At 41.7% G+C, this 22,683-nt stretch overlaps 1 protein-coding gene and 1 long non-coding RNA gene across 3 annotated transcripts in view; one reads left to right on the top strand and one right to left on the bottom strand.

Annotated features, from left to right (window-relative positions):
• The window catches only part of pik3r1 (phosphoinositide-3-kinase, regulatory subunit 1 (alpha)), a 32,433-nt gene extending 28,212 nt beyond the window's left edge, over positions 1–4,221 (bottom strand). Inside the window, exons 1-2 of the mRNA XM_051893888.1 lie at positions 3,880–4,221; positions 2,342–2,954 (exon numbers count right to left, since the gene is read on the bottom strand). Coding sequence (XP_051749848.1) covers positions 2,342–2,672 — 331 coding nt within the window. The 5' untranslated portion in view covers positions 2,673–2,954; positions 3,880–4,221. The remainder of the gene's footprint in view (positions 1–2,341; positions 2,955–3,879) is intronic.
• A 15,133-nt stretch (positions 4,222–19,354) lies between these two features.
• LOC127512711 (uncharacterized) overlaps positions 19,355–22,683 on the top strand; it is a 40,058-nt gene continuing 36,729 nt past the window's right edge. For both annotated transcript variants that reach the window (XR_007930250.1, XR_007930249.1), the window contains exon 1: positions 19,355–20,885. This is a non-coding gene — a long non-coding RNA (uncharacterized LOC127512711). The remainder of the gene's footprint in view (positions 20,886–22,683) is intronic.

The raw sequence follows: 22,683 nt of genomic DNA, 5'->3' as shown, positions 1-22,683 counted from the left end.
ACATGCGAGTAAAAGCCAAAATTAAATCTGTTCGTCATAAGTGATCGATTCTCTTCAGAAAATTTGGACTAAATTTGGTTTTCCTATCTCTTTATGAAGTTTTTGAAGCGTCAAAGTGGTAGTTGCAAAGGCAGTCTATGGAAGGAAATCTGACAGCATTCTGTCATCAAAATATCTTAATTTGTCTTCCGAAGAAGAACGAAAGTCTTATGGGTGTGGAACGACATGAGGGTAAGTAATTAATGACAGAATTTTCATTTTGGGGTGAACTAACCCTTTAAAGCTGCAGTCCGTAAATTTTTTGTGTTCAAAATTTACAAAAATTATATGATGAGCATCATGAATCCATTTTCCAAACAGTGTTTTTGTCTTATCCTGAATCACTACGGTACACCTATAATAAGTATTTATATTCTGACTATTTTAGACTGGGTCGGGTCGGCATTGCTGTGGAATAGCACAGTACCTGTGTAACTCGTCATAGACAAAACAGAGAGAAGTAGCTCCGGCTACAATGTTCTTCCGCAAGACGCATGCAGTTCTGTTTATCAACCACTAGAGTGCCAAAAGTTACGGACTGCAGCTTTAAGCACTGGACAGCACTTTCTTTAAATTCTTCTTTTTCATTTTAATGAAAAATGTGGCAGGAGAAAATACTTTTCTAAATGAGCTCAGCTAGCTCTAGAGATTCACCAGGGAATAACATTTATGTCAAATAATAACATTACCACACAGTGTCACATAATACCTCAAGCATCAATATCGAGAATGAGGGGCATTTTCTGGCATTTCACTTCTCTCTGCACTGATTCTTTACACAACAGTTACGCAAATAGATTGAGGGCATTCAAGAGAAGAGAAAAAAAAAAAAAAAAAAAAAAAGGTAGTCATTTCAATTGAGGAAGAGAAACCAAAGATTTTCTAGCAAGGCTGAAATGATCTTCCTAAAAGTGTACAGTGTAAAACAGCATCAGATTTCAATTGTTAATGTCCCATGCAGATTAGAAAAATAATCACTGCCAAGTCAAAAGTGCTTAGGTTTGAGAGCTGGAATTTTATCTGGAATTTTATGTGGTTTAGTGGTGGAGTGGGGGATTGGGTTTGAATCCTCCTGGTTCTAGTGTGTGAGCAGTATAATGCCATGAGCTCTGGCTGTCTTCCAGATCTGCTTCTGGTTTACATTCCTCAAAACTCCATTCTCCAAGTCTCAACCCCTGTCCAGTGTAACCTTCCTCTCCCTTCCCTTAACATGGACACGGAATAGTCATTCAGGAAGCCATAGTGTCACTTTAGCCACAGTTATGCTGCTTAAGCAATCTTGACCACTGGGAAAAAGTTAGCTGGGTTTCAAACAAAAAAACCTCTCACCAAAGATTTATTTATAAATAAAAAAAAATTGACTTGTGTACTTGTGCATCAAACCACAAAGGACGAGGAAGTAGCACACAAGTTGATTTTGAGTGACTTATCTCACTTATGATCTATGTTCCATAACCACCTGATAATCTGAAAAACGCATCTCTAGTTTAGTTGTCACCATAGCAACTGAGTTTGGCTTTCTGGTTCTTATTAAGAACGTAAAGCAAACAAGCCTCAAAAGCTACACTGTGAAAGTGCCCTTAGAATCTGTATTGTTAGAATCAAGCCTTTTTAGACACTGCATGTCATGTCACTAGAAAAGAAATGTACCAAATAGCACAAAAAGACAGCGTAGATCAAAACTACAGATTAAGTGGGTGATTTTAAAGGAGTCATAGGGGGCTCTAAGTACTCATACTGTGGCTGTGCGAAAGATGCAGCAATGCCAGACAATTACAAACTACTGTGTGCAGGCCTCTATCCAAACCTGGGCTTCCTGCCATGTTTGCAATTACGAACCATAGCCCAGTGCAAACCTTAAACAGCCTTAAATATTCAGGCGACATTTGTGTGCTGCAGCTATAAATCCAATCTCTTGATGAAATGGTGGTGTAAAATCTGGTCACTAGTTACGAAAATGGAATAAGTGGTGAGTGGGTATTTTAAGAGAGGTACATGGGTTTGGCATCAGCATGAATGGATCTAGTTAAGTAAAAAAAGGGTCATTAAAATTATGCACCAACCAAGCTAAAATGACAATTTTTATACTGTAAATAAATGAAGATCTGCTTTGTGACCACTGGTTAAGGTCAACTCTGGTGACCAAATTAAGAAAGATAGAAGGTTTAAGACATAAATACTTTGAATCATTTCCATCATATGCAAGGCATGTTTGCGTCCAGTTAGCAACATTTCCAGACCCCGGGATGTGGCAAAAACGGCTGAAAATAACATTTAGGGAAAAAAATTTAAGATCACTCACTTTGCTCAGAGTCCGAGTCTGGCCTTGCGGGCCCCGGAGCCACAGGTAGAGGCCTTGGGGGCCTTGGTTTGGGAGTTGGTGGAGAAATCTTTTTCTTGCCGATGAACTCCACATACGTACCAGGAAAGTCCCCCTTTTCTTGAGTGGTTTCATTAAAGCCAGGAAGCCATCCGATTTCATCTGGTCTCTCCTCCATGCCCTCTACGTAGCCAACTGAAAGTAGTGCACCCTTATTGACTGTAAGAATGTCCCCTACATGCAGGTCAATATCCTCCTCCCTTTCTTTCTTATAGTCATAAAGAGCTCTGTACTGATATCCTTCTGCGCTCATTTTTATGGTAAAGTTCTGGTATCACAAAAATGATAATGACCGCTCACAAAGGTTCTTTGAACCAATAATTGTATGAGAGCAAGAGTCAAAGAAAAAAAAAGGTTTTATCCAAAGACTTTAAGCCTTTGTTATCATTGTCATCCACACTGGATATTCTGTCAGGAAAAGTGGATTATGTGAAACTAATAGTCCAATGATTGGGTGCACCTTCAAGGTGCTTCATACAGACTCTTCCCATCTGTGTGAGGCCTCTTCCAGTGGATCTTACAGAGTAACTCGAACCTGCAACACAGAAAATAAGCCATTTTACACAAGCCACACAAAAAGCACTTCAACTCAACTTCCATGGGGAAAACACTAGTAAATATACCCTTGTTACAAATTATTTGATAAAATAACCAAAATGCACGAGAGTTCTTTTTTTATAGTAGCGTAATAGTACAAACAACAATAGGTTATAAATGTGCTGCAGCTTAATTAACTAAAAAAGCGTCAAAAGAAAATGCATACAGAACTGTAGATAAACACTTTTTGAAAAAGTGTGAATAAAAGAACGACGCAAAAGAAACTCCAGAGTCAAAATGCTGACCGAGCAAAACTCTCCTTTGCGTTTCATGTAACAGATTACGATTATTAGTCGGCGCAACATTAAGATCAAACATGAATAACTTTGCCAAACATAAACCGAATTCATTCAAAAGGCAAAAGTGCAAGTTTATAGAGTTAAAACGAAATATTAATTCTAAATCCACAATCAAATCAGATAAAAATCACACATAGCAGATCTATTAAAATCGACCTTATTGTTTTACCGCGTGACGACTCAATGCATGAGGCGCTGATAGAAGACGTTTAAATTTATAGGTTTACATTAATTCTGCATGGTCGGGGTTAGCATATTGGCTAATGTTAGCCTTAAACAATATAACGGACTATTATTAGTGAACCATATCAATTGATACGTAAAATAACATTAGAAAGACTACAACTTCATTTACGAAGCTAAACGTACAGTTGCGGTAGAAAATAAATCGCCAGTGACAAGTAGTGAAGTAAGCGGAGACTCTGTAATAGGATTCAGTTGGGACACGCTGTACTGGAACAATCGACACAGTAAAGCGATCCTGCCAAACCTCCCGTAATCTCAACGTTACAATACACACCCAACCTAAATACATTGCACATTTCATAAAACAAGCATACCTACCGAGCAATGTTTGAAACTGAAGTATATCTGCGAACTTTAGTAAGTTGTAAGGGGCCCTTTCATGAAAACCAGGGCCGAGAAAATCTCCTTCGCTTCCCGTAACTCCAGTTTACACCGCTCTCCAACAAATCCACCCACCACAACCGCTTTAAAACACTCCTCATACGACGCTTCTTCGGGGAAGTAACATCCAGCAGTGGGGTAAATTTCAACCCGCTAATTGAGTTGTTGTTTTTTTTTTTTTTTTTTTGTTTTTAAATTCTTTAACTTAATGATTGAGCTCGTTTCCCGACAGTAAAGCCGACTCCGCCCGAATCACCACACACTGAATCCCCTCAATGGCAGAAACAGCAAAACGCAAACCACGCCTTCTGGGTTGCGTCAGCGCTAGTCCTCCTTCACACCCCGCCCCTCTATTTAATAACGTTATATATTATCTACCTTTTTCCTGAACGCGGAAGTCTCGCCCGATTCATAGCGAAATTTTCCGAGCTGGTAATCTGTCGTTAAACATATGAAAATGGTTGTTTAAAAAAAAAAAAAAAAGCACATGGCTCCATAATGCCATCACTTCACAGTGTCCCAATGACTGCAATGAGTGCGTAGATGTCATAAAGTTGCCCGAAGTTAGCATTGAAAACAGATGGGCCCTTATTTATTCATACAGCTCCCGATCAGATGAAGTTCGGGGAGTTTTGTCCTCAAAATGATAAAAGCTCAAAATGATACCTTTTATGGGGAGTATTCTAACTGCTGCAAGGCATGTTCGTTTTCTCTTGTCAGTCATTGGCATAAAATACAAGGCATATGCCATAAAGTCCCGTATACGGACATTCTTTTCAGATTGGCTGGTGCTCAAAACGTACTTTAGGCCTATTCAGTTTATTGCTGTTGTTGCAGCCAAAAACAGCACAGCTTAACTCTGCTGTGATTTTTTTTTTTTTTTTTTTTTAATCATGTTCAAAAAGTTTCTGTTTAATTAATTCAGTCGCTCTTTTTTATCCGTTTTAAAGTCCCCCTGAAATCGAAATTTAAGTTTTTTAGCTTTTAGTATGAATATGTTAGCCTTAATGTTATGGATAAGCTGGTGTGTTCCAAAACAATGACAAAATTCGCATTTAGGAGATATAAGCATTCAACACTTACAGTCTCTCACTTCCGCTAAAATGGCTCACAGATGTTCATGACATCACATCACACTTCAGCTTCTCATCAAATCTTCTGTCCAATCAAATGCTCTCTATAATCTGAAGTCCCGCCCCCTCCTACACTATCAACAGACACTAAAGCTGTGGCTGAAATCGGCCATTTGTTCACACATTAACTTTCTACATAGTGAACATATTGCACTATATATATAGAGGATAGGGAACGATTCAGATAGTGTAAATATGCTTTCCATAGACGCAAATAAAGTCCGTTTTCACGTTAGTATAACGTGAACCGCCACAGCGCGAGCAGTCTGCTCTGGCCCAGAGACGAGAGCACAGAGCGGATCATATCCACGAGTCGGCTCAGACCATGAAAGGTATCAGACCCAGTTAAATTCTGCACAGAATGCTATATTTTAAAGTGACAAAGAGGAGATTAGGAGGATAAATGGTTAGATATTAAAAGGAAACAGAGGTTTTACTGAGTTTAACGGTTCTGGCTGAGCTGTGATGTAAACGAAACGCTATTGGCTATTTCAGAAAAGGGGCGGAGCTGTTCGATACGTCGCCCTGTCTTCCTGTTTCAGTTGAAATTACATCAACACATTGAATAATGCTGCACGTTCCAAGACACTTCAGCGGGCCTTTAACAATAGTACTGGACAATATATTAGAATCCATCATGGTGGTGCTCATCGTTTGCTCAGGAAAAATGTTGATACGGTGGTTGATTTTAGTTGTGATAACCTTAAGAAATTAAATGATAGCTGTGCTTGGAGTGTTTCAAAGCGGCGATCATAATGTGGCTACTGTGGATCTTTATTCAAAAAGTAGTTACTACTACAATGGTACAGTGATGTAGATGATAATGTCATAGTACTGAATGCCACAAAAGTATGTTGAAATAAATAACCTATGATACTTTTAGACCACGGTGCTTTTTTTGTAGGCCCTAAGTGTGGGCCCTAAGTCTCTTCTAGTGGTTGAAATGCCATTAATAAAATGCCATAATTTTGGTAGCCTACTGTTTTGGATTGCAATTAATGTCCGATGTAAAATCTGGTTTGAGAATGAGAATCACTAGGTTATCGGACATGGTACCAAGGTAGGCTACAAGTGCGAAATGATATAGTATGGTATTTTATGTTCTATAAATAATGCAGTTCATAATCATTCATTACCATGGTATACATCAAAGTGCCATAACTTTGGCACATTTTTATGTGTATTATCAAAAAAACAAACAAACAAACAAACAAAAAACATTCCAAATAATTTACATTTTTAAATAGTTTATTTTCTGATTGTTTTGTTAACATGTTTGCTGCATTATGTGCAAGATTGTAAGCATTAGAGTCTCATGCAATGTTTTCTCTGTAACTGCCTGTTCTGTTTGCCTAATTAAATCAAGCTGAATTTCTGCAGTCACCCTGTTTCTCAGTACTGGAACATTTAGCCTTCTCAGAATAGAGCAGAAGGTGCAGGAAGGAGGACACTGTGAAGCAGTGATATTGAAAAGAAAAAAAAAAAAAAAAAACTTAAACTGGGGTACATCTATCTTAATTTAGTCACATTCTCCTCATAAAATACACAGTAATGGATTTCAAGGAAAAGACAAGAAACTGAATTAAATAAAATTTAATATAGAACGCTGTGTCTGTGAAAAAGGATAGAAGCAATGTGATCTTATCACCTGATTTCAACTAAGAAAACTTTCTTTCTTTCTTTGTTTCTTTCTTCACATAAACTTTCAGAAAAAAATCACAATTAGTAATTAACTAATTAATAACTAATAAAAAAAATTCTATCATTTATTATTTTATATATTTTTTTATTTATTATTTTGGTAACACTTTACAATAATGTCTGTTATCATTAGTTAATGCATTACATGAACTAACAATGAGCAATATATTTTTATAGCATTAATTAACCATTGTTAATGTTAGTGAATTTATATTCACTAACATTAACAATGGTTAATTAATGCTATAAAAATATATTGCTCATTGTTCATCCTAATGTTCATCCTAATGTTACTTTACAGTGCATTAACTAATGTTAACAGATGCAACTTTTGATTTAAGAAATGTATTAGTAAATGTGGAGTTTGACATTAACTAAGATTAATTAAATGCTGTAAGTATTGTTCATTGTTAGCTCATGTTAACTAATGTAGTTAACAAATTAAACCTTATTGTAAAGTGTTACTATTATTTTTTTAAATACATTTCGTTATAAAATAATTTCTTAAAGAAAAAAAAATACCATCTCACACATCTGTGACCACTTGCCCTTTGATGTTTAATTTTCTTTCTCTGAAAATAAATGAGATTTCCTTCAGTCTTTTCAAACTGACTTGGGCGGGTTTTGTTCAACATCCACAAAATGTATATAGCTCCAAGATAAGTTTTAGTGGTCGTATTCCAGGCAGGGGCCATTTCCTGTGTTCCATTATTCCTTGTCAGTCAGGATTCAATATGGAGTACACTGGACTCATTTAGAATGGCCAATCCCAGGCACATGACTATGAATGTGGGTGGCCTGATCATGGGGGAGGTTAACTTGCAGAAATCCCCTTGTGTGAGTAGCCTACCTTCCAAAGGATACAGAGAGAGCTCACACAATTCTGTGCTAGAGAATCATTTTATCAAAGTTTTTCTGTGAAGGGATATTAAAATGTAAAGCAATAGATTGATCACATAATATATTGATGTGAAAGAAAGCTCTAAACTTCTATTACCTCCATAAATCATACCATAAATGTAAAAGATGCAGTAAGTAATGTTTTCTGTGTAGTCACTTTGATGTAATTGTTTTAAACCTGACAACATGTACAAAGCAAAATTGCTACTGCATATCAGTGGCTGTATGTTTCAGAAATGTTTTTGTTTGGGGGGGGGGGGGGGGGGAATGCAGTGTTTATTTTATTATTATTTTTATTATATTATTATTGTTTTCCAAACATTTCTCATATTGAGAAAAAGATCCTTTTCTGTCTCATCATATCACATTCCTCCAGTAGCATCTGGATCATCTATGTCGAGTTTGGCAAACCTTAGACATTCAGTAGTGTTCTGTTTGGATAGCTGTGGTTTCCTCCTTGGTATCCTCCCATGCACACCACCTTTCAGTGTTTTCTGAATGGTGAATTCATGAACACTAACCTTAGCCAGCATGAGAAATGCAATCAGAGTCTATAGTATTATTATACCGCTTATTCTTTTTGAGTTATTGTAATTAGATAAATGTATGAGAAGATTACCAATGGTTTTGAATGTTCTTCATTTGTACATATTCCACCTGACCAGGAATTTATTGAAAACACTTATTTTGGATAAGTGAATGATGCACACAATATAAGCATACTGTATGTTATAAAGCATAAGCATATGCATTCCACTTTAGATCAAATTTGAGACAAGTTATACGCAAAAGTTTACAGTAATACCGATATACTTTCCTAAACAATCCCTAACCCTGAGAAAGAGCAGTAGCAGTATAGATAACAAAATTCTTTCTGACAAATGGCTGTGCAAAATAAACATATGCATATGAAAACGTCTCGGTTACGTATGTAACCCTCGTTCCCTGAAGGAGGGAACGGAGACGTACGTCAGTAGTGACCGACGAATTGGGATATCGCTAGAGAGCCCTATCAGCTTCGAGTGAACTACAACAGGCCAATGAAGTTGGCGTGCGATATTTGCATAATGCGCACCGCCCCCGCCAGGTGGTATAAATAGGGGAGCAGATGCAATCGCACTCTGTTTTTCGCTGAGGAGACAACCTAGTGTGCACTACAGCGAGGGTACAGCAACTGTGGCGATGGGACGTACGTCTCCGTTCCCTCCTTCAGGGAATGAGGGTTACATATGTAACCGAGACGTTCCCTTTCAGTCGGTCACGTTCGACGTACGTCTGTAGTGACTGACGAATTGGGATCCCAAATAAAGCGCCATAGTATGAACCCCTTCCAGTGCCCAGCGCAAGCTCTAGCCACCCGGCGCACCAGTGGGACGGGGAAGGGGGCGAGCTTACGCCGAGAGAGTCTACTGCTGTTCCGACATACCCACTAAGTAAACTAGACTACACTGGGGAAGCGAACCCGTAGGGGACGCTGCGGAGACCACTACCCACCCGTAGGGGAGGAATTTATCTGTATCCGGCCCAGGGGGCGGGAGTGGCATTGCAAGCCGACACTAGAACGGGCTCTTCGCGTCTACCGGCTGGTGGAAGCGAGTACACGGGAAAATACCAGTTCTACACGAAGGCTATAGAATCTAACGAACGTGTTAGGTGTCACCCAGCCCGCAGCTCTACAGATATCTGTCAGCGAGGCGCCGTGCGCCAGCGCCCAGGAAGAGGCCACTCCTCCCTGAGGCCACTTCAACCTGAGCGGGCAAGGCACGCCCTGGGACTCATACGCCAGGGCGATGGCGTCCACTATCCAGTGGGCCATCCTCTGCTTGGAGACAGCCTTTCCCTTCTGCTGGCCTCCGTAACAGACAAAGAGCTGATCTGAGGTCCTAAAGCTTCGCGTTCTGTCCACGTACAGGCGCAGAGCGCGGACGGGACAGAGCAAAGCTAGGGCTGGGTCTGCCTCCTCCGAAGGCAGCGCTTGCAGGTTCACTACCTGATCTCGAAAGGAAGTGGTAGGAACCTTGGGCACAAATCCAGGCCGGGGTCTCAGGATAACGTGAGAGTCACCGGGCCCGAATTCCAGGCACGATTCGTCAACCGAAAATGTGTGCAGGTCCCCTACCCTCTTGAGCGAGGCCAATGCAACCAGGAGGACGGTCTTTAGGGACAGTACTTTTAACTCGACTGATTGCAAAGGCTCGAAGGGACGACCCCGGAGAGATGTAAGAACCAGGGTCAGATCCCAAGAGGGTACAGAGGGGGGCCGGGGAGGATTCAGTCTCCTCGCCCCCCTCAAGAACCTGACGATCAGATCGTGCTTCCCTAGCGATTTACCATCAACTGCATAGTGATGTGCGGCGATAGCGGCAACATACACCTTGAGGGTGGAGGGAGACAGCCTTCGCTCCAGGCCCTCTTGCAGAAAGGAAAGCACGGCTCTGACCGAACATGATCGGGGGTCCTCTTGGTGAGAGGAGCACCATTCGACGAACAGGTTCCACTTCAGCGCATAGAGGTTCCTCGTAGAAGGAGCTCTAGCAGAAGTGATAGTGTCTGCGACCGCTTGCGGGAGATCACTCAGAACCTCCGCGTCCCGTCCAGGGACCACACATGGAGTTTCCACAGGTCGGGACGCGGGTGCCAGAGGGTGCCTTGTCTCTGAGTCAGGAGGTCCTTCCTCAGAGGAATGGGCCAGGGAGGTGCTGTCGCGAGGAGCGTGAGGTCTAAGAACCAGGTCCGAGTGGGCCAGTATGGAGCCACTAACAAAACCTGCTCCTCATCCTCCCTGACTTTGCACAGGAGCTGTGCGAGAAGGCTCACTGGGGGAAACGCATATTTGTGTAGGCCCCAGGGCCAGCTGATTGCCAGGGCATCCGTGCCGAGCGTGCCGCCGGTCAGGGAATAGAACTGGCAGTGGGCAGTCTCCGGGGAGGCAAACAGATCTATCTGTGCCTCGCCGAGGCGCTGCCAGATCAGCTGGATCACCTGGGGATGGAGTCTCCATTCGCCCGGAGGCAGAGGCTGCCGTGAGAGCTCGTCGGCTGCACGGTTGAGCGCGCCTGGGACGTGAATGGCACGAAGCGACCTCAGATGCTTCTGACTCCATAGCAAGAGATGGCGGGCGAGTTGCGACATACGGCGGGAGTGTAGACCACCCTGATGGTTGATGTACGCAACGGCCGCAGTGCTGTCCGAGCGGACCAGTACGTGCTTGTCTGTCAACAGCTCCTGGAAGCGGCCCAGTGCAAGACGTACTGCTAGCAACTCGAGGCAATTGATATGCCAATGCAGTTGGGGCCCCGTCCACAGACCCGACGCTGCATGCCCGTTGTACGTGGCCCCCCACCCCGTGGCAGAGGCATCTGTGTGGACCACAGCATGCCTGTACACTTGTTCGAGGGGAACTCCAGCCCGCAGGAACAAAAGGTCCGACCACTTGGTGAGGGTGCGACGGCAGTTCGGTGTCATGGGGACACGGAACGTACCGCGCTGCCACGCCCATCTCGGGACCCGGCTGCGGAGCCAGTGTTGAAGCGGCCTCATATGAAGCAATCCGAGCGGCGTGACTGCGCTTGAGCGTACTCAGGCAGGTCAACACTGACTGGACGCGCTCCTCGGTGAGGCACGCGGTCCAGGCGACCGAATCCAGTTCCATACTGAGATAAGAGATCCTCTGCCCGGGGGAGAGTTTGCTCTTGTCCCAGCTGACCCGAAGACCCAACCGGCTGAGGTGAGCTAACACCATGCCCCTGTGTTCGCACAACTGCTCCCGCGAGCTGGCCAGGATGAGCCAGTCGTCAAGGTAGTTGAGGATGCGATCCTTGAGCGGAACAATGGCCGCCTCCGCAACCTTCGTAAAGACGCGGGGCGACAGGGCCAGCCCAAAGGGTAGGACTTTGTACTGAGTCTGTGATGAGGCAGAATCGAGACATGAAAGTACGCGTCCTTCAGGTCGATCGCAGCAAACCAATCCTGGGGACGGATGCATTTGAAAATGCACTTCTGCGTAAGCATCTTGAACGGCAGCCTATGAAGGGACCGATTCAGGACACGCAGATCCAGGATTGGCTGTAGCCCACCGCCCTTCTTGGGTACAATGAAGTAGGGGCTGGAGAACCCTGACTCCATATTGGCTGGAGGGACCGGCTCGACTGCATCCTTCACCAGGAGGACAGCAATCGCCGCCCAGAGAACAGGTGCATTGTCCAGGGACACATGAGTGTAATGGACACCCCTGAACACCGGGGGACGCCGGGCAAACTGAATCGCATAGCCGAGTCTGATGGTACGAATGAGCCAGCGGGACGGGCTGGAAAGCGCTAGCCAGGCTTCCAGACACCGAACCAGCGGGACCAAATGCACCACAGACGTACCGGGCGTGGGGCAGCGAGGTAGAGTGCTGGGACCCGACTCGGACGGCATAGCGGCCCGTAGTGGGGTCAGACTCTGCAAGGTGGCAGCGTGAATGGGAGACAGCACATGGGAGGCGGCCTCAACCAACACACTGGGACCTGCTGGCGAAGTGAGAGGGGGCTGAGAGTGGCGAGGTGGGGCCTCGCGCACTGCCAGCCGCGCCCTCTTGGGACCTGGAGGGTTAGAAAACAATTCTACTTCGTGGGTACCGCTGGTCTCCGGAGAGCCAGCGGCGGAACAAACCAAAATTCTCCACCCGGCCCTCCTCCAGGGAGGGAGCGATGCGGGCATCGTCTCCTGAAGAACTGTTTACCTCAGCTCCAGGTCACCCGTTTCTCCAGGACCGCTTCTCGCTAGCCAAGTGGCTTGGCAGCGGGCTGGATTTTAGGCCAGCTTGTGAGATGAGAGCATCGAGAAAGTGTACTAGACGATGACACACCTCTAGGCTAGCAAGGCTAGCCAGGGGTGTTTCTGGACCACCATGGTGGACATTGTCTGGCCAGGGGCCTGCGCTATGACTTACATCATGCGTAGCTCAACCCCGACTCAGAACTACCCATATGCAATGATTTAAAAATTTAATGCAGATATGACCCTTTTGGCGTTCCATATTTGGCACCAAAAAAGGCTTCCAAACTGCCAAATTTTTCATGCACGTCCGGGCTAAGACAGGGGGCGGGGCAAGGCGAGTATGCGTCACACCACGCCCCCAGGGGCCCGGGAAAGCATGGTCGTTAACTCTGAATCTGATTCAGCATGAGCACATCACAACCGTGGGACGCTCAGCCTCATCTTCATGTCCAGAGCCCAACAACCCTCTCTCCAATGTAGCAGTCGACATCTGATCCTCTGCTGGAGCCCTGACTAAGATGCTAGGTCCCCCATGAGAAGGGCCAACAATCCACCCAGAAGCTACCAGCCATGCGGGAGAGTGAACGTGGTTGTCTAACTGAACGACACACGGCGCTGAGCGCCGACGTGGCCATGTTTTTACCAAACATAAACCACCCACAAACACAGTCACAACATGTTTGCGATGCATTAGAGGAGTGGGGGGCCCACGGAGATTGGCTTGGCAGGTATTGCCCCACTGTGATCCTCTGGTCACCCTGGCTTATTCACCAAAAGTAGTACTTTTCTGATTCAGAAAGAGAAACTAGATCGGGGAATAGGTGAGGGGACTCCACCTCATTTGAGGAACTCGAGTCTTAACCACGCATCTAGAGCGCCGAACAACGCGCTGGGTTGCCATGGCAACGCGCGCTGTCAGCCGGCAGCTCGACGGCACACGGCGCGCTGAGCGCTCAAGCCCTTACGAGAAAGGCAAGACGAACAACGCGCCGACGTGGGCATGCTCTTTTTTTTTGTTTTACAAGAGAATATGAACCACCCACAACACAGTTTCAGCACGCTAAGCAGACATGAGAGAAAGTGATTGTGGCCGTCAGTGAGGATAGGAAACGACCGCCTCCAGAAACGCACAGACAGAATGACGTCTTGAAAAAGACGCAGTGTCTGTCTGTGAAGCTCTTTTAGAAGCTATTGTTCTTTGTGCCGAAGCACACAGGGAACAGCCGCGATGTGACTGCAGGTACACTTTTCACTCCCTGAGTCACACACACAGAGGAACCGGCCCAAATCGCAAACCAAACGGGGCAAATAATGCTGTGAAAACAGCAGTTGGGAGCTGTATAACAGCTCGAGAAGCTCACTCTGGGAAAGCTCGCGGCCTCGCTGTAAGGTGCCATAACGCCAGCACTGTAGAACAAAAGCTCTTCAAAGGCTTGTGAAGTCACTCTCAGACTAATAGCAAGAACACATAGATTGGTTCCGAAGCGAAAGACAGAGTGCGATTGCAGCTGCTCCCCTATTTATACCACCTGGCGGGGGCGGTGCGCATTATGCAAATATCGCACGCCAACTTCATTGGCCTGTTGTAGTTCACTCGAAGCTGATAGGGCTCTCTAGCGATATCCCAATTCGTCGGTCACTACTGACGTACGTCGAACGTGACCGACTGAAAGGGAAGGAAATTTTTCACTTCCCTAATGTCCATCAGGTTCAGCCACAGATGCCTCTCCATTACCACCATCTCCTTCATCAAGTGACCAATGACAGTAAAAAATTTAATTTGAATACAAAGTTCACTTTTTTAAAAGAGTGTTAAGAAACAGTCATGAATGTGTACTCTAAGTACACTAAAGTGGCCTTTATTTAATTACTATATTATCTGTACAGTTTTTCAAAAATTTACTTTTAAGATTTGAAGTACAATGCAAGTGCACATTCAATACACTTATTAAGCACACTTTTTTCCCCACAAGGGTATCTTTAGGTTGGATGTGCACACAATGCTTTTTAAATCTAGTGCACAGCTAGAGAAGACACTCCACTCATATTGCATGATCATAAATTAGCCAAACTCATTGTGACAAATGAGTATTTTGCGGAAGCAGACAAAAAGAGTACGGCCATTTGAAGTGAGTTAAAGTTGGCAACGTTCTAGCCCATCAGCTGCAGGCTCTTAATTCGACATTGCAAATCCAGACCTTGAGTCAGAAACCAAAAACATTTTCCCACAGACAGAGGCTGTTTATGACTTGTGGAAGTTGTGGAACAATTTGTCCCGAAATGCTGCTGCTTTGTTTTGCATTTTCACCTATAGCACTCTATAGATGAATTACGCAATGTTAGATAGCAGGAGTTTACTGTAGTTCACAGAAAATGAGCAACAACATTCACTTGCAGTGCCTGCACTTTTGAGCTGAGCAGACAGACCTACAGGCAATATGCAATTTCAGGTAATTACATCGCTATGATCTCATCCACTGCTTTAAGCTTCAGGGGTGTAGCTTAATGATTTGAATTCTTTTTGTTTATTCGCAGTTGTACTTTCAACTCACTTTTTTGCAAAAAAGTACTGTGGTGGTATTTATCAGTTATGATATGGTCGATATATACCATTTCACTGAATAATAATCATATGGTTTTTCATGGTCCTCCAAGGTACTTTTAAAGAATACATGCAGTTTTTGTCACAAAATTACCTTGGGCATTGTCAACCCCCATTTGCTTTTACATGCGCAACAATAAATAGCAGTATCATCTGCATAAAGATGATACCTAGCATTAGGAATGTTATCACAGATGTTATTTATTTTCCTTGTATATAAATAACATCTGTTGTATATAAATAATATTCCTAATGCTAGGTATCATCTTTATGCAGCTGATACCGCTATTTATTGTTGTGCATCATCAGCTTCACAAGCTCTTCAATACTTGCAATTAGCATTTGATATTGTACAGTCTTGTCTATGTCAACTTAAACTGGGTTTAAATACAGATAAAAGTAAATTAATGATATTTTCAAATTCCAAAGCTCTACCAATGCATCTTCCTGATATTATATCTACTCCCAGGTAACAAAAATGGAATGTGTTAGTAATTAAGTAGTACTTGGGTTTTCTATTTGATAGTCAATTATCTCTTTAAGCTTTATATTGATAAATTAATTTGTAAACTTTAGCTTAATTTAGGGTTTTATTTCAGAAATAGAACTTTATTTTCTTTCAGTGCAAGGAAATATTTGGTGTCTGCAACCTTTTTACCATTATTGGACTATAGAGATCTGCTTTATATAAATGTTCCAGTACACTATCTAAAAAAAAAAATGACATTGTTTTTCACAGTGCTTTATGTTTTATTACTGGTTGTAGCTATCAAACACATCACTGCAAATTATATAATAAGGCTGAGTTGACATCTCTGTATATGTAGAGAAATTAGTACTGTTTTATAAAGATAAGTAGCTGCATTTGGTCCACCTCACCTGTGTGTTATTTGTCACTTTTTTTGGGGATGAGGAAGACAAGAAGACGTGGGTCAAATGGTACTTATCTTTATTAACACAAATAAAACAAAGAAGGTAATCCAAATAGTGAAAAAGAATGCAACAGCTTTTCACAATGTAAAGACAACACTGAACCATGAATGAAACAAACTGAGGGCTTAAATACACAAGATAATGAGTAACTTAACAAGAAACAGGTGCGCAACATCATGGTAAAAAAATAATGAATGAACACATAAAAAATGGAAAGGAAGCACATGAAAACACATGAAAAACAAAGAATACAAAGTAAAAGTCTGTGACAGTGAAACCCAAACAAAGGCTAATCATGAAACTATTTTCCGAGTCTTCTGAAGCTATATAATACTTTTGTGAATGATTAAAACTATCTAACTATTCTGCCTGTTTCACAGAAGGAAAATTATAGTAAATTTTCGTTTTGTGGTGAACTATACCTTTAATGCATTTGTAGGCCTAATTGAAAAATCTACTTTTAGGAGTGGCCTTGAAACACTTTTGTATCCTGAACATGTGCATTGTAAATGAGAACACATTAGACTCTCTACTGAAATGTGCCGCGGTGTTTTAAATCAAGTTCAGACATGTCTAAAAAAGAAAACCCTCATCATTTTGCTAGCTGCAGTGCCTCTCTCTCTCTATTTTCACCTTTGTGTTTACCATCTGCATAGACATTTACACCAAATGCAGTTTTACGATGTATCATTACTGTTTTGAAAGGAACTGAATCTTATTAATAAAGTATAGAAGAAACTTCTCATGCTTTTCAGACCTCCTCCAGTTCACTCATCTTTTTCTCACAGGCTGAAAGCAAATCAGTCCTGTCCGCAGACTATTGCTCTTGGCTCTTGCGAGTATCAAAATGTGTTATAATAATGTCTGTACATGACCACAGAGGGGTGTATCATAACATTCAGTGTATGCATGTTTGACACTTAAATAATATACAGAATATACTTTTGACAGGATTTTGGAGAGAAGTGAGTGAACTGTTCCAAAGCCTAACCAATTTTAACTGGAACTGTCAGCTGGTCTTTTGTTCCTGCTGTAGATTAGTTATGCTGAGGCTCCAAACCTGTTTGTGACCATCTCATAAAACTGGGGGGCCAGCGATGCAGCGATGTCTATTCTTATGCTAATCAAATATGGATATCAAAGCACACAGGTCCTCACAGACCACCAACTGCCACTCAAAGATGTAAATGGGAAGTGGGGCACACACACAGCGTGAAGAAAGCAGTGATACTAGTTTAAAGAAGTGAAGAATGTCCTACTTCTCAAAGACATGGTAGAATTGGCTGTTTATGCCATGACTTGAACAACCTGAACTGAAATTGAGCAGCCACTGCATGCAACATTAATAAAATTTCAGCTATACAATAAGTACATGTGTTAATTTATGACACAAGTATAGCTTGCTTCTTCTGGATTCATTGTTCTGCCCTCAAGCACAGTTCAAACCTTTTGCACTTTTGTTTTTCTCTTTAGGTTTGAATGAATTCTGCAGGTAGGCAACAGAAGGTCTCTCTACACCCCCTCAGTGAATATCTAAACCTTTTAATAAAATTCCCGTTGCACAAACTGGGCCCCCTAAACCATTAATCGGGCCCATTTACTGCTTATTCCACTGCTGCAGCGACGGCTCCTTTGACTCTGTTCTTTCATTTTGCCTCCCATTCACTGATTCTCCCACTTTTGTGAGCAAGCTGAGAATTCTCACACAGCCTATCCCATAATACCCAGTGACATAAGAGGAACATGTGAAATGCATCACCCACCAACTCTTTATTTAAACAAAACTGGAAAAGAGCCCTCTTTTTTGCTATGCATCTCTCTTCTTTCTTTCTTTCTTTCTTTCTTTCTTTCTTTCTTTCTTTCTTTCTTTCTTTCTTTCTTCTCCCCATCAACTGCTGCTGTACTGAACATTATACATGCATGCCAAAGCTTCCATAAGCCCCATAATTCATGCATGTCAACGCTCCCCCACACAGACGTTAAAAGAACCATCCTTCTTGCAAGACAACACCTCGGTTGTCAACTTAATATACTGAAGAATATATCATATGTTGACATTTATATGGAGAAAAAATGTGAAACAGGGCATTGAAGACACCAAACTTATCTCCTATAACATTACCAGCAGCTAAGTTCACAGCACAGTACAGAGAATGTTTATTGCCATAAAACCTTTGTAGGCTGTGTTTCTACAACTCCAGACACTTTTATGTCTAAGGGGTTCATTTTGATTCTTTTGATTTAACTGTTAATTGAACCTGTCACCATTTTCATTGTTTATTTTTGTTACTTTACAAAAGCCTTTTATATATAAGCCATTTAAAGAAAAAAAAATATTTTACCTTTTTTTCCAAACCCAGACTTTCAATCTTTAAAGGGTTAGTTCACCCAAAAATGAAAATAATGTCATTTATTACTCACCCTTATTTCGTTCTACACCCGTAAGGCCTTCGTTCAGGTGCACCTACATAAAGTATAACAGTGACGCTGCTATCACGTCTTATAAATAACGCAAACTAAGGTGACACTTACCATAGAGAAACGTCCTACTCCAGCCATGATTGCGAATCAGTTTCTGTTGGATCGACTACTTCAGACGTTTCATCGTCGGAATCAGGCTCGAATTGATACGGTAAAATCAATGCCATCTTTTCTGACCATACATTGTATACAATGTCTTGCAAATTGATAGCTGTCATTCAGTTATGGCAATGGGCGTGTGGTGCGCGCAGTAGACCAATCACAAAGGATTGGGCCATCTGACCAATCAGAGCAGTGTAGGCTCATGGAAAGAGGGGTTTAGAGAGACTGATTCTTCAAACTGCTTCTAACGAATTGTTTACAAAACATTGAGAACTGAGGTGAAATTAAATGTATATTATGAGAAAACGAAAGTGTTTTTGGACAACTGAGGAGGGAGGAGGAGAATTTGCATCCTTGATTGATGCAGATAAGCCATTGCTGCCATGATTTAAATAACTGAAGATCCTAAACTACTCCTTTCTGTGTGGGAAAGAAGAGGCACAAACACTTTCAGTTTGTTTCTTAAGCTTTAGCTCTTAATATGAATTTTACAATGTATGATACAAATTGAATGTGTACAACAGCTCATACAAAAACAGATCTCCTTGAAACTTGTTTGTCCTAGCAACACTGAGAAAGCGATTGTTGATTTGATTGATTTTTCTCCTGGGAAAAAAGACTGCACTTTTAGCAAAGATTCAGATTTCCCAAGATACTAAAGTTTGAAATTAAAGGTCAAAGACTTCAATATGAACTTAAATATTTCTCATCAAAATCGTCTAAGACCAAATGATCCGTTTATCATACTTTCCAAATTAATTTTATAGCTCTGTTCTCTTATTTTATATCATCAATTTGTTCTATATTTCTCTTCAGGAATTAGAAGAGACTTCAGAGACAAAGTTCTCCTGTCTCACATTCTCCTGAGGTATTAAAGAGCAACCTCTAAACAATAAAATTCTACATTGGACAGTATTCATGTTAGGGAAGAGGGGGAAAAATTAAACTAAAGGCTAAAAGGCTAAAACTAAACCCTTATAGAATTTTCTTAAGCCATGATTTATGCTGTCCTCTGTTTCACCTTTCTCTTTTTTTTTTTTTCTCCTTTTAATCACACTTCATTTGACCTTGGACCCCAACTGTAATTTCAAAAAGAGGATTTTACCTCATGCACAGATCAAATGAAACAAATGGATGCATTGCTCTTGACATAAAATGGTGCAATATCTCAATAAGGAAAAACAAATTCATAGTATATGAGAAATTAAAAACATAAAATGTTCAGCAAACTTAATTAAATTAAGGAAAACTTTGCCATGCATTTAAAATGAGCCTTTTTATAATATTAATACTTTAAACAAATGCTGTCACATACTGTAGCTGTAGTAATCGCATGACGAAGTAACAGAAGAACTCTTTACTTACAAAATAATTAAGAACACGTAGGAGATTACAGGAATAATGCCAGGACACAAGTCAAACACATCAACATAAATTACACGAAACAATAAACAGAGGAAACTAAGGGCTTATTTACACAGAACTAGATAACTAAAAAAACTAGAAACAGGTGCTTAACTTAATCAGGAACAATGGAGACTAACAATGAACGAGAACACATGCGAACAGGATCAGGGAAAACAAAACCAAAACACAATGAAACTAAACAGAACTAAACATAACCCTGACATTACACCCCCTCCTGGAAGGCACATCCTCGTGGCATAACAACATAGTCCAAGAGGGGAGCGAGGGTGGGGGATCTGGAGGAGGATGAGGAGTTGGAGACTGGTGGAAACTGGGAGGAGCCAGCAGATATAGGCACCATGGAGATGATGGAGGGAGGAGCCAGGGAAGCAATGAAGGTAGGAGGAGTCAGGTGGGAACCCAGAGCACAACCAGAATGAAGGCCCAAGACAGAACAGATGGTGGGTGGAGCCTGGGTGGAGTCAGCAGTCCAAACACTAGTGCTAGGAGATTTGGAGACCCAGTGCAGCCGAGGAGAAGATGAGACTGGCGACACGTTCGTCTTGGAGGCCAAGGTAGAACTGCAGTGATGAGCAGCCGAGGTGGAGCCAGGGTGCTGGAGGACTGAGGCGAAGCCAGTGAGACTGAGGACCAAAGCAGAGCCAGAGGGAAGGCAGAGCCCGACAGAGCCCAAGGGGTGGAGGGACAAGGCGTAGCCGAAAGCCCAGAAGTCCATGGTGTAGGCAGAGCGTCAACTGACCAAGGTGGAGCCGGAGGGACGAGGGTGCACGGTGAAGTTGTAAGGATGAGGGTGGAGCTGAAGGGGCGAGGAGCCAAGGTGAAGCTGACTGGTTGACGGGCTGAGGTGCAGTGGTCCTCGGGGGTGCGATGTTCCTGCTCTAAACAGAGCATGCGAACAGCCAGTAAGTCCATATTCTTTGTTTCAGTTTGGTGTTCTGTCATGAAATGTGGCTGTAGTAATCACACAATGAAGTAACAGAAGAAATCTCAGAACATGTAGGAGATTACAGGAATAACGCCAAGACACAACCACGTCGACATAAATGACACTGAACAATGAACAAAGGAAACTAAGGGCTTATATACACAGAAGCAGTGGTGAGGCCAGAAATCTTCAAGTGGGTGGACCTTTGCTCTCTTTTGATCGCTATCGTAGACATCGGTGTTTAAATACTAACTTAAAACTTATATCTCAGTACTTCTGTGATAATGTTAATATTTGTAACACAGAAATAACTAATGACTGCCGCGCTGCACTGCTAATCGTTGGGGAAAAGTAGCTTTTTACTGGAAAACCTTGTGTTGAAAGCAGAGCTCTTCAAAGCTATTTAGTGTTTGGAGAGTTACCGTCATAATAGTGTGGGGGAAGGACACAAGAACCAAAGCTCGATTTAACTTCATTGTCATCACTTCATTTTGTAGAAATTGTTTACACACAGGTGACTATGTTACCATAGAATAAATTGTTACTGTAGAATAAATAGGTTAATCACAGCAAAAATGAAACAAACCGGCACACATAGGCTATTACAAGAGCGACTCATGGACGGTGACAGACGCTGCATAGAAACAGCTACTGTCGTGACTCTGGAAAGCTGAGTTTACCGGCGCGAAATAAAAACATATTATGTTATATGTAATTTTTAATAATACATTTTTCAAATGATATATAGGCCTTCACAACAGATATGATTATTTCCAGACCAAAGTAATGTATAGAAATAAAACAAAATATTCTGTCACCTTTGATTGGGTGGGCCAGCCATCAATCTGGGTGGGCCAGTGCCTCCCTGGCCCTTCTGTAGCCTCTCCACTGCACAGAAGTAGATAATTAACAAAACTAGAAACAGGTATGTAACTTAATTAGGAAACCATAAAGACTAACAATGAACGAGAGCATAGGCAAATGGGATGAGGGAAAACGAAACCAAAACACAATGAAACTATACAATGACAAATGCCTATTGTGTTTTTTTTTTTACTGGCAGATATCAAGAAATAATGAAATAAATAAAGTTAAATTAAATGTACTTTATGCTAAAACACTAAAATTAACAAAACTACTCATGTTTCCTAGTTTTGACACAAGGAAAGAATTAAGAAAATTTATAATATACAGATTTTATTTGACTGCATGCATTAAGAATAAATTAAAGTTCCCAATAAATATCAGTAAAATCATTAAAGGAAAAATTAAGGAAATTATGTTTTATATAATTTTTCACTTAATTCTGGTCTTGGTAATGACAGACCAGCTATTCAGATAAAAATCCTTGGATGTCACAGATATTGGTCCAAGAACAGAATGCAAGAACATTTATCTTATTCACTCTCATAAGACCATTATTCATGTATTATAAAGGACTGCGAGGCCAAAATTTGAGTTGATACTTTTAGACCATTATGTCATCAGCTTCACTAGATTAAACTATTAGTACAATAAATGTGAGAAATTCATATATTTTGTTATTTTTGGCAAAACATCAATTTAGGGCATTTAGAGAATTGTAATTTTCAAAGAAGGTGAGACTTGATTGGACTGATCAAATTTATACTGGGATTTCTGCCAAAACATTTTACACAAACACCTTTTTGGCTTTCAAAATTGTTAATAATTTAAAAAAAGATACATTGTGCATTAAATATGAGGTGGCTCATGAGACTGCATAATAACCAAATTAATCATGACAAAAGAGAAAT

The sequence above is a fragment of the Ctenopharyngodon idella genome, chromosome 5 (assembly GCF_019924925.1).
Source record: "Ctenopharyngodon idella isolate HZGC_01 chromosome 5, HZGC01, whole genome shotgun sequence".
NCBI lineage: Eukaryota > Metazoa > Chordata > Actinopteri > Cypriniformes > Xenocyprididae > Ctenopharyngodon > Ctenopharyngodon idella.
The sequence above is the reverse complement of the archived record's forward strand: the minus strand, read 5'-3'. Positions and strand labels throughout refer to the sequence as shown.